General features: G+C 40.9%; 1 protein-coding gene across 11 annotated transcripts in view; it reads left to right on the plus strand.

The window, feature by feature from the left end:
• LOC121295348 (brain-specific angiogenesis inhibitor 1-associated protein 2-like) overlaps nt 1-14,158 on the plus strand; it is a 52,051-nt gene extending 37,893 nt beyond the window's left edge. For 3 of the 11 annotated variants that reach the window (XM_041219849.1, XM_041219857.1, XM_041219858.1), the window contains 6 exons: nt 831-1,035; nt 1,198-1,399; nt 1,634-1,699; nt 2,080-2,239; nt 3,386-3,423; nt 13,124-14,156. In XM_041219849.1, the coding sequence (XP_041075783.1) occupies nt 831-1,035; nt 1,198-1,399; nt 1,634-1,699; nt 2,080-2,239; nt 3,386-3,423; nt 13,124-13,193 (741 nt within the window). In that variant the 3' untranslated portion in view covers nt 13,194-14,156. Of the gene's footprint in view, nt 1-830; nt 1,036-1,197; nt 1,400-1,633; nt 1,700-2,079; nt 2,240-3,385; nt 3,424-5,933; nt 6,203-7,829; nt 7,903-12,167; nt 12,216-13,123 lie in introns of those variants that run through there. The other 8 variants (XR_005946905.1, XR_005946904.1, XM_041219853.1 and 5 more) reach the window with 8 other exon arrangements.
• Nucleotides 14,159-14,742: the final 584 nt, after the last annotated feature.

Below are 14,742 nucleotides of genomic sequence, written 5' to 3' on the forward strand. Positions count from 1 at the left end.
GTTTTGTATTTTAAATATGTAATTATTTAAAATGAACTGTTTGGTGTAGAACAGAAGAATAGAATGTTCTACCCTGGGGCAAATGGTGTACTAGCAACGGCTGATTCTAGGAAACCCTGCAGACAGTAACACTTAAAACAGAAATTGATTTAACAAACTTAGACTTGCTTACCTTCCTGATCAAAACGGGAAGAGCTGTCCTTGGGATGAGCAGGTTTAAGAAATTCTATGTAACTTTTTTTAAATTTAGGTCACCAAAGTTTCAATCTCTTACTCTTCTCGCCGTCATACCAAGCTTAGCTTTTGAGAAAAAATCCGATCAGTGATTTTCAGTGTCAGTTGGATGATGCTGGCTGTTCTTCAGACAGAAGCAGAAGCAGGTTGAGTCTTTGTCTGAGATCTATCGTCCTATTTTAGGGAATAATTGAAACCCTCATTATAGAAGCATCAAAGAGGACAGGCTCACCTGGCACTCCTCTCGGGGGGGGCTCATGGTCACCTACCTGCAAAGTGATTTCAATCCTATTTTGTGAAAACAAAATGCAGCACAGAGTTCTCAATGAGTAGTACTCACCGGTTCAGTTCATTGTAGGGTCTTTACTTGTTGAATGTAACTTCAAAGCAAATAAAGGCCAGCTCTGGGCAAGGCTCTTGACAGGTTAATTTCGTAACAGAAGACCTGGAAAGCAATGGAGGAACTAGTGAGAACCACTGATGGGCAACCTTGGTACTTCCAGTCCAGATTTTTGGTTCAACAATGCTCATAGTTTTTTAAATTGAACCTATTAAAGCTCTGACATACCAATAAGTGTGTGTGTGTGTGTTCACAGCGGCTGATGGGACAGGATGGAGGCACCCTGGTGAATGGCTCTGCAGGCGTGGGCCACATTGAGGACTACAGCCAGTGGGCAGAGAGCAAGGCATTGCAGGACAAACCCCCCTCTCCCCCCCAGGGCCAGAGGCAGTTGAGCGAGGTCCACTCCAACACTCTGCCCGTCCGCAGGGCAGCGCCACCCAAGGGCAAACCCCAGCTGGGTAAGAGTGATAGTTTTTTTTATTTATTTCTAATCCTTGCACATAAACCAGTGAGGTCAAAATATATCCCATCCAATTGCTACCCACATCTTTTGACTTCTGATCAATTTTAATATGACTTGAGTTCTGCATGTGTTAAAATCCCTCCTTTCTTTTCCGCAGCTGAGAACAGGACCCTGCCGAGATCAAGCTCCATGGCAGCCGGGCTGGAGAAGAATGGGCGGACCCGGGTCCAAGCCGTCTTCTCCCACGCGGCCGGCGGCAACGGCACCCTGCTGAGCTTCTCTGAGCGTGACATCATCACGCTTCTTGTGCCAGAGGCCAGAGACGGCTGGCATTATGGGGAGAATGAGAAGACCAAGATGTGAGTAACACCTCTGTGACTGGGAAATGGTCACAGGACACAGGCAGCTTAGTTGTATATACAGAGATCCTACAGACATTGGGAGACCCCTCCCAATCATAGAGCCTGTACTTGCATACTACAGCATCAAGTAGTGAAAAAAGCCTCCTGTGTACCACTGGAATCGGAAGCTAACTGCCCTTGTAGTTCTTCCCTGGGCCTGAATCTCTCGAACTCTTTGGTGTTTTGTTTCAGGCGAGGCTGGTTCCCCTTCTCTTACACCAGAGTCTTGCCAGAGAATGAGGACAAGCTCCATGTGAGGTAAGTGTGCTACTCAGAACTACAGTACTCAAAGCATAGGTTTTGACACTTTGATAGAAAAGACCCCAACCCAAGAAATAACAATGAAAGGCTAGGGGAAAAAGTCAGTATTATTAAGCTTACCCTAGGAAAATATTTGATCTAACAGATTTCATATACCTAATTAATGTAAACAGACCGGTCGCTTTTAAAGGATTTGGTCGAAACAGTCTTTAAGACCTGGTTTGATTTGTATTTCATTCACAAAAGTACAGCAAGCCCTGAACTAGAGCAAAAACAGAACCTGTCCCCACCTCTCCTAAGGTGGACTGTTACCTTGCAGACCAATGCCCTCTCTGCTCGGTTGCTCACCCTGCCTGTGTGTGTCTCTGTATCTGCAGCCTGCACCATGGGAAGAGCAGCAGCACAGGGAACCTGCTGGAGCGGGATGACCTCTCCCTGCCCGCTCCCGACTACGGCATGACCTCCCGCTTCCTGGGGCATAGCGCAGGTCACTCCCGGCCGCGCCCCTACAGCGTGGCAGTGCCTGTCTTCTCTCAGGTAGGTACCTACAGCTCCCTGACACCCCCTCCCTCCTGGCACACCTCTCTGTAGGGGCAGGAGCAGGGGAAGACAATGTAGCAGTGCCCATCTTCTAACAGATATGCACCTGCAGGACCCTGACACCACCCCTCCCTCCTGGCAGCTCACAGAATATTGGCAGCTTCATAACACCTCACCTATCCACGCTGAAACTGTAGAGGAAGCAGAGCTCTTGTAATTGAGTCCCTATCATCTGTAATTAAAAGAATCACTGGTGTAACAAATTGTCAGAGTCACACTTTTTTTTTCTTGTCTAGAACATAAGGGAGCATTAGTTGAGCTTCTTTGTAAATTTAGATCTCCTTAATGCCAGATTCCACTCACTTCATCACCTCTATTTTTGCTCAGGTCTTCAAATGCCTGGACTTACTCGATTATACTATGAAGTGTTATTTACAGATAACCTGAACCAGTGCTTTGATTGGGATTTAAAGTCAATGTCATGCCTCTTACTAGCTTTATAAACATTATTACATTATTACTTTATATAACATTATTAAACCTTCACGCATGAGAGACAAGTATGCAGAACTGCTGCTTTACATACAGTCAGTGCAAAGTGTCATTCACCTATATATCTGGGCTGTGGATTTGTTTTATTTATTTAATACAACAGTGATCCCCACAGTGTCTCCAAGGTTATTTGGCAGTTGATTTAGAAATGGGCTGCCAGTGTGCTGAAGATACGATAATCCGACTTTGTATTTTGTGTACATTAATTCAGTATATGCAAATATTTCAAATGGAACTGCTGCAACGTATGGGTTAGATATGTACATGTCACAATAGGTATATAAAAAAATATAATAAATAAGGTCAGTGCTGATGCTGCTCTTCCTAATACAAGGTAATAAGTGGATTTGAAAATATGGATAAAAAAAACTGTTTTAGTCTTTATATGGGGACATATGGAAGATGCAAATGCATGATGACCTCATATGAGGATGCCCGCCCCCACTCTCCCATATAAAGCAATGGGATTTTTAAAGCAAGGTTTAAGGACAGCTTACCATGAAAACACTGTCTGTTTAACACTGCCATCTAGTGATCTTTTAAAAGGCTTGCATTTGAATTTTTCTTTCTTTTTCTTTCTTTCGTTTTTAGCAGGGTCTTGAGGATTATGAGTCACAATTTGCTACCAGGTAAGCTTTATTTTAAATTTATTTTACAATTATAATTGTTTTCGTGCAAGCCAGGAATAAAATAATAATAAAAACGTGCATATTTAAAAAAAAAACAAATCCAGTACTGTAAGGGTTTTGTTCTGGAGAAAAAAATAAGGGGAGTGAAGTGTATATAGTGTACTGCAATGCATATCGGGTCTTTCTTGATGCGCATGCCTGGCAAGATTTTCCAAAGCGATTGGCTTTCCATTCCCAGTGCTAGTTTCAGACCCTGATACCCATCTCCGTCTCATTGAAGCAGAAAAGATCTTTTCTGTGCATGCTGAACTGGACCGTCCCTTCACCATGTGCAAGATGAGAAAGCAGGACATTATGCCTCGCTGCAATTTACTGTGGAATAGCCCCCTGCCAGGTGTTATTTCTGTTAGCCCAGGGGCAGCCAACCCTGGTCCTGGAGAGCCACAGTCCTGCAGGAGATCTGGGTATCTTTTGGTAAAGACCTGAAAAAAATGTCAGTGTTGGCCAAGGACCAGGGTCGGCCACCCTTGTTTTAGGCATTGAACATGGGTTATGTTTCCATTGTTACCGGTTAATGACCAAAAGGTCTCGGTTTTTCTGGAATATCCACTGTAATGTATTCGACCCATTCGTAGTGTGTGTGGTGTGGTGTGGCGTGTGTTGTTTTTTTTTTTTTTTTTCCTGCTTTGAAATAATGCCACAAGAGGCTGTATTCAGAGCTCTGGGAGAAGTGCTGTAGTTTCTGTGAAGAGGCAGTGGTAATTAATGGAAAATCCAATATTGTACAAGGGATATGGAAGAGTGCAGCGTTGGAATTAACACAATTTTTTCCCCTCATTGATTTGAGTGTAACATTGGGCAACTTGATCCTTGTTCCTGCAAAACTATACAGGTCATCAAAATCGCAGTACAGAATCTTGTACTGAAAGATCAGACACTGGATTTGGAGGTGGGGGACGGATATCGAACATTAGCTGCTAGCGGTTTTTGTTTCCGATTTCTGCACTCCAATTGATTTACCTCCTTGGTTCTCCTATGTGCTTACAAAACAGTTTTCTAAATCAAGGGTAACAGTTGCCAGGAAACGGCATGGAGTGCGAGACCAGGAGAGGTAATGAGAGCAGAGGCTGCTGGGAAAGAAATCCGATTTGGAATTGCTTGCAGCTCATTTCATTAAACCCAATCGTGAACTAAAAGTTTCAGTAAAATAAGAGTGCAACCTTGTAAACAAAGGAAGATTTAAAAGGACTGTTGAGTTATGATATGGGTGGCAAAGTACATAGAATACAGAGAGGGTAAAGTGTAGTACCATTTGCTGTTTTGCATTTTCTTTTTATAACCTAAAGCTGATTAGGAAAGTGAATTGGCTGAACCGGGGTGGGAAGGCGCTGGACATGTAGCTGCAAATGCCGTGAATATGCTTTTCTAACTACGCCTTACTTTTTAATGTATCCCATCATTCTGAGTGGTTCGGAGATCTGTGCTTGAGCACATGATATCTCAAGTACAGGAAGCAAACAAACATGGAAACACCCAAACAGCAGGCAAGATGGTAGCCAGACAAAATCTCAATATGAGAAAGGAAGAACCTCCATTTTAGAGTGATTGCGAACATAAAAAAGTCAAAGGGTGGGTAACTCTTCAATTGTATTTGTACTGTAGCTAAATATACTTTTAACTGGAATAAGCCACACTACGTATACAGTGCTCCCCGTGATATTTCATTTTCTTGTGCTGTTCTCATGGGGTCACAGTTGAACCCACAGAGAAAGGGTTTATAAAAGACCAAACTGAGAGGAGTAGGCTAAACTAGCAGTGCCCCTGCCGTTTCTGGTCTGAATAAAAGAGGTTGTCAGGTGGGAAAGTATGATGTGCTGCACATTGAGTGCTTGTCAGTGCTTCTCCAAGTGTGTCTTATGTCTCTGAGTGCACAGTGCTGTCCTTCTTCTTTACTTTTTTATTTGTATCACACCTGCATATGAAACACTGAAAGAAACGCGTGATCTATAATTACAGAAATGTGGACCATACCATTTTATTATATGGGCCGTTTACGAAGGGAAGGGAGTAAGTTTCCCGTTGCAAACTAGTGTATACCATTGCTGGCTTTAGTGTAGGCTTTTAAGACGCATCTAGGGAGCTTGTAGGCACAAGGATTTGATGAACGAACCCCCATATAAACGGCTTTGTCTGTCTGCCATTTCCGCCTGGATCCTCAATGATGCCATTGTTTACACGTGAGCAGTGTGGTTATCCGAGTGCAGTAATGCTGAAGCACTGTGCACTTTGATGGCATAAAGTAAAATCCTGCAAAAATAGTGGACAGAGAAACTAACCAAAACCATGCACTTGCGAGGAGGAGCCAACCTTTATAGGATCCAACGCTGGCCCAGCTCCCTTTTCTAGATGCCCCTGACCCCCCTGATGTGCTCTGTGCTGTGATGGTGGATGTTTGCACGTTACTGAGCGAGTCAGCCCTGGCAGTTTCTCCTCTCCTCTTTGTTTCACAGTTCCGATGGCAAATTGATTTCAACAGTATGAGGACAGACAGCCCTGAATAGGACAGGCGTGATTCCCGCTTTGGAAGAGGCCCCTTCCCTCCTTGCTTTCTTCCTTTCTTCCTTCTGCCTGCGTTCCCTTTAGCTGCGTTACTGTTAGACGGGCCTGGCCGGGAGGGGGAGTCTGAGAGAACAGCCCAGAGGGGGTCTCCTTTCGGCTTGCGGAATATGGACTTTTTTTTTTCTTAAGTAAATAATAAAATGGACTACTCCTGATGTAATCATTTGTTGTCTTTCATGCATGTTTTTACTGGAACCCCTGAATGTGACACTTTTAAATAAATACATTTGCATTTACATATTTTTAACTACTGTATGTGGCATTAAATGCGACCATAACATTAGCAAAATACTGCAGCAAACGTCTTGTATATTACGCACTGAGAAAAATTTACATTGTATGTTTAATCTGTTCGTCTTGGGGGAAAACTTCTAAAGGGTGCTAGAGTACTCCTCTTTAAAAAACAAAACTGTGATCATTATACCTCAGATGTATTGTATGTATGAATTTGTTACCTGATATATTTTTCATTAACATATGAGGACTGCATTACGATATTTTTAAAGGAAACTCTAAATCACACACGCCAATATACAGGCTTTTCAGTTCCTTACTAGCGCTGAATTCTGGATAAGGAGCTGCAATAATATGGTGATATGCACACTGAGTCTTTCAGGCATGAAAGGGTTAACTGGTGGCTCAACATGCCTCCACTTCCATTTTATTAGGCAAAAATGATGCGGTCCTTCTTGCAGAGACAGCAATGGGTACAGCAACCGGGCTTGGGGTCAGTTCCGGTTTTCCCATTCTTTCGCAGAAATTCATTTTTTAGAGACAGTTGTTTTTGTCCAACTGCATTCATTTTGAAGTCAATTTTAGATGACTAACATACTTCAGCTGAAGTAACTGTTGCCACTGTGAGCAAACCATTTGAACAGAATCCTGCTCATTGTGATTTTGATTGGTGACATGCTGGAATTGGTTTTGAAATGGAGTTGGAACTAACCCTAACCCTGAAAGCAAACTGATTTTACACTGCAGTGTTCTGCAAGTCCTGTGAAGGAGCATGAGGCTGAATCCATGCGAGTGGTCCACTGTATTATTTCATTAAAAGAAAAACTAAGAGTGAGTGGCTGTTGCTTCTTCTCCTATCGAGTCGCCCCCTTGAACCTGTGTCTAGGCAGCTCAGACCGAGGACAGATCAAGTCAGATGGCAACCCTTTTCGATCCTAATTTGCCTATTGCGACATTGACGATTCGAGCAACAACTGTGGTTTGCAGATTCAAACTCAACTCTTTTGTCAATTAGGCTAAGGGCAAGGCAGGCAATCGGAATACATATTCATGTGTAAGACTTCACAAACCGATCCTTTTTAGAGCTACAGGCATGTCAATAGAAGAGTTAATCCACAGGAAAAACTAGCTAAGCAGAATGCTGCCACCTATATTTAGTCGGAGTGAAGGTTGGAAATGCAGCTGAAGTCTGGCAGTCCGGTCACAATATCCACTTCACATGATCATTGTGGTGTTTTTATACACAGAGTGCGAGTGCCGAGTGTAATTGCGTTTTTGATCTTGAATGGAACTGAATTGTGCAGGGATTATGCAGTGGAGGTTTGTATATTCTAGGCAGCTATGGGTAACAAGTCTTTTGTGCAATTTAAAGATTCCTTGTAAATTAAAAAAAAATAATAAATGGTATTAACCTGCTGATGTTTCTAAAGTGTTTGCAGAGATGCAGCCCTTCTGAGAAATGTTTCTTTTTTTTCTTGATTTGGTTGATTGTGGTTGAACTGAAGTCTTCCCTAAACACTGTCAATCTTTAATCTCTGTTTTGATAAATTTAGAGACAAAAGCAGTAGAATGGGAACGTCTGGGAGCTGCCATTGCTTCTTCCTTCTTCACTAAAATAATACGAAGGTATGACGTCAAAGTGTCACGGCAAAACGATTATTATATATAATGTGTATATATATATATATGTACATACAGTATATATTGTTTTTCTTAAACACACATCTTTTTGTTGTAAAAAAGAAAAAAAAAAAAGCATGCTTTGTGAGACACCAAAACTGTAACAAGATTGGTATTAAATGTATAGTGACTTTCTACTGAAAACAAACCAAACAAAGTATCTGAATAAAATCTGAAAATAAACACTATTTCTGGTAGTGACTCTGTGCCAAGTTGTGTGTGGTGTTTTTTTTTTTTTTTTCTCTTAAATTGTCCGTCTTCTGGTGGCAGCAAACACACGTTACTGTTACATTTTGTCTCTAAATGAATCTTCAATCCAAGTAGAGGGTGACGTGTATAAAAATGTTCTGTACGCAGTACTGTAGTCTTCATGCAACTTGGAGTGATCAGTCAGAAACTCTACAGTTTCGCAGTTTATTTTGAATTGTCCAACAACATCCTTGCGGTTCACAACGCCATGCAGACTTATTCCCTTGTATCTGATTGCTGTCCTTGTAACCTGCTTGTCTGTTCCAGTGCGCTAGAATATCGTATTGGGTGCTGTGCGATACAAGCTGCTATCCTCTTAACATGAGGTCAGAGTGCACACCACACTATACTATGTGTATATTTTTTTTATAATAGAGTACTGTAATTAAACAGTATAGCTCATTTTAATGTGACACAAGCTGTCTGATACATTTCAGATGGCTATGTAACATTTCAGGGTCTACTATAGATTAGAAAATCTTACTATGTAATGAAGTAAATAGGTATATACATATATTTTTTGACATACAGAAACTTGGTTAAAAAAAATATATATATATTAGACTTCTTGTCTATTGACCTGTTTCTCAAACTGATCCCAAGTGGTTTGCCCTTTTGAGGGGGTAAAGATAATAATAAAGAAATCTATTAAAAGTGAAGATAGTAATACTATTTATTTTTATGTATTGCCTTTCATAGTGGACCACCGACACAAAGCGCTTTACAAGATACGAGACTAGGGTGTGTGAGCTGTGCATCAGCTGCAGAGTCACTTACAACAACATCTCACCCGAAAGACAGAGCACAAGGAGGTTAAGTGACTTGCTCAGGGTCACACACGGAGTCAGTGGGATTTGAACTGAGGACCTCCTGCTTACAAGCCTGTTTCTTTAACCATTGGATTGCACCACCTCCTACAAATGTAGATGGCAGATGTATGTCAACCAGTGGGTCCACCCATGTACAGACCAGTTTGGTGTGGCCTTGTCTTTCCTGTAAATGGTGCTGTGTGTTTGATTGGTTGAGAGCCCGTTTAGGGCAGGGTCTAAATAGATTCCCCCCACCCCATTTCTCTCCAAACCAATACCTCACTTGGTCCTTTGATCTGCATGACTCCCTGGGTGTAAGTGCAGGTGTGTGTGCCTACTTGCTTGCCAACCTCCCTTTTATCCATTTTATAAACCAGTGTCATTCTCAAAGTTAACCAGGGGGTGGCGCTGTCGGAAATAGTACAGGGGGCTTAGGCAGCTTGTATTCAAAGCGACTTTAATCCAGCCCGTACTTTTTTCTTCTTTCTTTTGAAAGGAGAAAACAAGTACATTGGTATTGATCCCGTTTTGAGTAACTCCCAGCACTTTGACGAATGCTGTCTGTGGAAAGTGGAATGGAATCACTGGCTGGGAAGTTGGGGGTTACACAGCAAGGTGACGGGAGACAGCTCTGCGTGGGCTTTTGAACTTGGTTGTGAAGACCATAATGCAACTGCAAATATTCAAGCTTTAGGTGGCACTAGCAGCAAAGTAAAAAAAAAAAAAACTACTATACTATTAAAACAGAAAATGATGGTTTTGCAATTTTATTTATTTTTACCAGCAATTTGCCTTGACAATAGCACTCACTACTGTATAATATTATCCGCAAGTTTCGTTACTTGTCTTTAGTTTTGTGTCAAATGGCATAGCTAGTTTACATCCCAGGCAGTCATTTACAAAACAATATAAGCAAGGTGTTTTTATATATGTATAAAGTTTATTCCTTTTGTGTCCCTGCTAGGCCAGCACTGGTACAGTACTCGTCAATAGCAGGGATGGAAATAAGATTCCATCCTTGGTGTTACTACAAGTTTAATAAGACACACCTGAACTTGTTATTATACACCAGGGTGCTTAAGGAGGCCAGATTTGGGAAAAAAAAAAAAAAAAAAGTTAGGAGTAGGCAGGCCAAAAGTATTTTATTCTGCACATTTTTAAGTAATGTAATAAATATTATATAATGTTAGTATATTGAACATATGAAAAGTACTTTAATAATAGAACAGTGTGAATTTTAAGGGAATATCATTACAAAACATTTTAAAATGTACGTGACATTAACTGTTATACTATTTTATATACTATTTTATACAGTCATACAAGTAAGGGAATGATGTGACTGGAAAAAGAGTGAGTCTACCACTTAAAACAAATAAACTTGTGTCTTTGTTTCCATTCAATCTCTTACACGAAAATGAAAATTTCAGTAAGAAAAAAAAAAAAAAAAAAACGATTTGTCCCATGGAAAGGGATAACGATAGCCGATGGGAAATCGATGTAATCATGTTTCTGAGTTTTGATTCACTCCCTAACTTGATGATATTTGTTTCTGACCAAACTGTTCATCTCCTTTGTATGATGTACTTGTTCATGAATCTCAAAAAACAATGGATTAGAAAAAGAAATCTGCATTCATGAATGCACATTATACTGTCATCTCTTTAAAAATAAATACTCTGTTGTACAGTGTGTATAGAAAGCGGAGTAAAGTCTATAGGACAATGCACACATACAGTATTTTTACGAAATACAATTACTGTACATTTTAGTGATGTTAAATGCTTGTCATATTGGTCATTTGTGATATAATGACCGTACAAAGATTTTTGCAGTCAATATTATTGCAATTAAAATTCATTTGAACACCTGATGTCAGTGTGAGTATACAATATGAAAAAAGACTAGTTTTCTGTACTTCAGAGCAAATGAACAAAAAGTAAAGTACAGTAAAGAACAAAAGAAAATACTCACTTCCTGTTCATGTACTCGCGCCGTGACCGTCTCTCTCATTCGAACCGAGATTCTCTCAGCAACCGCTCCCTTGCTTGTGTCCGACTTATCAATAGAATAACGGTTATACCGTAACAGTTAACAGTGAGTCTCCATGTAAAAAATGGCACTTCTTTCCTTCAGCCTCCTTAATCACATTGTATTCCTTAACTGCTGACACACAGGCATTGCACAAGAAGCACGTTGGCTTTGCGTTCAGCACAGCTGGTAAAGTAAATAGTGTAAAATAAATGAAGTATTTATTGGTCCACTTGGTGTCGAATCTACAATTTTCATCATCAAGTTTTCTCCTCTTACTCGCTAGTTTTATGTCACTTTTCAAAATGAGACAATTTATTTTTATTTTTTTTTTAAATAGCAACACAAGTTAAAATAAATAAATAAATAAAACTCAAAATCACCCAGAGTGCACAAAGCAGAACTCAGTGGGTCTGGCTTGCGTTAAGTCATGCGTGCCACCAGGTGAAGAGCCCTGCTATGCACTGTAGCTGATCGAGCCTGTAGTAAAACCTGAAATGGGTGACACTGCTCTGCCACAGGGGTCGCATTACCATCCCTGCAATAGTGCGAGTACTAATACAGAGAGAGGACTATATAGTCCAAGACACAAGTGAATAACATGTCTTCAATTAATCCAGAAACCCTAATACCCTGTGGATAAAATGTATGCTTGGGTTTTTATATGTCAAAAGTACTGCATTGATTCTGAATCATTTGTCAATTCCAAAGAAACCTGAATAGACTGGTCAGCAGAGACACCTTTTACTGCTTGTTTAGGTGTCTCTGCCATTGTATTGATTGGGGGGGGGGGGTTGCGTATTAGTTTATTTAAAATGATTATGGTTTTGAATAATGAATCGTTTTAAGAGGTAATGGTATATTATTCCACATGAGGAACCCCAATCCAGCGCTGGGGCTTGAGCGATGAAACTGACAGCATCTCATCCACACCTTGTCCATGAGATTTAACACAGTGAAAAATGCTGTCATTTCAACGGCTCGTTACACAGCACTAATCGTGGGCCTACCTAATGAATCCAGGACTAGTTCTAACCACGGGTCTATGTGTTGTGTTTTGTTTTGTCAACCTGGAGTAATTGCACACAAGTTCAAACCAAGCAAATTTTGTTTCCTTTTCAGTTCTCGTAGTGAAGTTGCCCGCTTCTGAGACTGCTGTCTAGGATTTTAGTAAGTTTGCAGCTTCCATTGGCACACCAATAAAGCGATCCCACTCATCTGCCCTCTCGCTCCCACTCTGGTCTGGGGGTTGGCGAGGGGGCCCTCTCTCATTCCTGGCTCTTCTGACTACTGTTGTCTGCTGCATGCTCTCTTCCCTTCCACTCATTCCCTCCAAGTATCCTGTTTTTCATTTTGGATTCACCTGTTGATCCGCGGGCCCTCAAATTCTCTACTTCGGTGCTTCAGGATCCATTCCGCATTAATGAATTAACCTCTGTGATTGGTTGCTTCTGTGTTCCATCTGTGGGTTCAATCACTTCACTGTTTCAGTCACATGACTCGCCTATTCACTGACACTGGGGTCCAATCACAGGTTTGTCTCAGGTGTTTGTGTTGTGCTGGTTGCCCTGTGTGGTGCCCATTCACATAATTAAGAGCCGCTTTGGATTGACAGGCATTCCCATGCAGACAAATTGTATATTTTAATGTACTCTGCCACATACTGCATGCCAAAGATGCCATTAGCCCAGCCTTCACTCCAGGGAGATTTTTTGGCTTGGATCAACAAAAAAGTTGTTGCTTTGTGTAACCACTAGGTAGCATGTTCTATATAGAAATCTCTTGAAATCAGTAAAAGGTGCAATAAACATTGCTTTAAAGTATCATGCTCATATAAAGACAAGCCCATTTTTATTTTGTGCTCAAGTTAAAACAAAATCAGCAGCTTTTCTACTTCTATGGTATCGCAGTTGGCAAGTAGCCTGTAAACACTAAGTTTGTGGTCCTCCTCTCTCTCTCTCTCTCTCTCTCTCTCTCTCTCTCTCTCTCTCTCTCTCTCTCTCTCTCTCTCTCTCTCTCTCTCTCTCTCTCTCTCTCTCTCTCTCTCTCTCTCTCTCTCTCTCTCTCTCTCTCCACAGAAATCCATTTACGGACATCCGACTAAAACCAACCATCACTGACGACAGATCTGCACCGGTTATCCACTAGTCTGCCCGTCCAGCCCTGGAAACTAACCTAGCCCACCCTACTACACTGCCCAGCTACCCATCCTGCACACCCTAGCAACACGAGGAAGAGGAGGGAGAGGGGCTGCTAGACTCACTCCTGTACCCCATTCTCATTGCTCCCTGTCAAGCCTGAATGTTCTGAGACAGAGAGCACATGGTATCATTACAATACTATTCCAAAACGGGCCACGCTTCATTGCTGTGTGCTTAACTGTCTTGCTTGTGCAATATGCTATTTGCAGCTGTAAATACGTCTAGGCAGTGAAATCAGCGGGGACACTGATAGCTTATTTGTTTGATTTATTTTTCTGCCTTTTGAGCGTTTTTTTATATGAAGATCACCTGTAGTTTCAAATTTCATGCAGCCATCACTTGAGTATGGCTGCCTCCTTCCTAGTGAATCCTGGCAACAAGCTGTTGGAATATGTAGTCTTCTGTCAGGGTGGACTGTTCCGCTTTACCCCAGGGGGCATGAGGGTCTCAAGAAGGAGGGCAATTGCCCCCCTCACCCCCACCCCACCTGATTTTCCAGAAGCCAGGACCCCAGAATGGGAGGAATTCAGCCAACCCGATTTTGAATGGAATCGTCCAGGCCATACAGGAACCTGCCTTCCCCAAGACAGGGTCCCCCCCCATACAGGGCTGGGCAGGAGGGATCCCCGAATTGTGAGTAGTGACAGGACCTGGGTTTCAAAGCTTGGTGCTAGGTGGTTTACTAACGACTAAAGGCAGTTTTGATTTGTCGCTTTTGTATTCATTTCTAAGCTTAAAAGATAAAAGCGTATCCCAAAGAAAGCTGTGTTCTAATCCACTGCACCTTAGTCCTGGTTTATAAACAATAAGCAATATCATCTGGAACAACTCCACAGAGGAGGAAACCACAGAGAGCCTTTTATTTGCATACACGCTGTTTGAAGCTGTTTTTCTTTTAAAAAATAAAATTATATATAATATATATATATATATATATATATATATATATATATATATATATATATATATATATATATATATATATATATATATATATATATATATATATATATATATATATTATATATATATATATATTATAAACTTTAAAACCATGCTAGGCAAATAAATTAGTTTATTATGAAAAAAAATAAAAGATCTACTGCATGTCTCTAGATGCGCTGTAATAGGGTTTAAAAAAAGATTTGTATAAAGAAATAAATGTGGTGGTGTTGTCTCTCTGGAGGTTTTCATTGTTAAACACGACTGTTAATAATAAGAATGGTCCAGTTCAGAGTGTCTTATTTACTGTAGACTGCCACCGTGCTGCGATCCTGTACTTTTAACTAAGTGGCTCATAGCAACTCAATTGATCAGGATGTACATACCATATATATGACTCCAGGGATGGAATTCTCATTGCAATCACCAAAGTGACCCTCGGGTTCTGTTTTAATCTACATGGGGCTGCGTTTCATATCGCCACCCTGCACTTTATGGTTTAGGGTTATGTTAATAATAATAAATTGATAAATACATCTTGATGTTAATAAAGT

This window comes from Polyodon spathula, chromosome 20 (genome assembly GCF_017654505.1).
Source record: "Polyodon spathula isolate WHYD16114869_AA chromosome 20, ASM1765450v1, whole genome shotgun sequence".
Taxonomy (NCBI): domain Eukaryota; kingdom Metazoa; phylum Chordata; class Actinopteri; order Acipenseriformes; family Polyodontidae; genus Polyodon; species Polyodon spathula.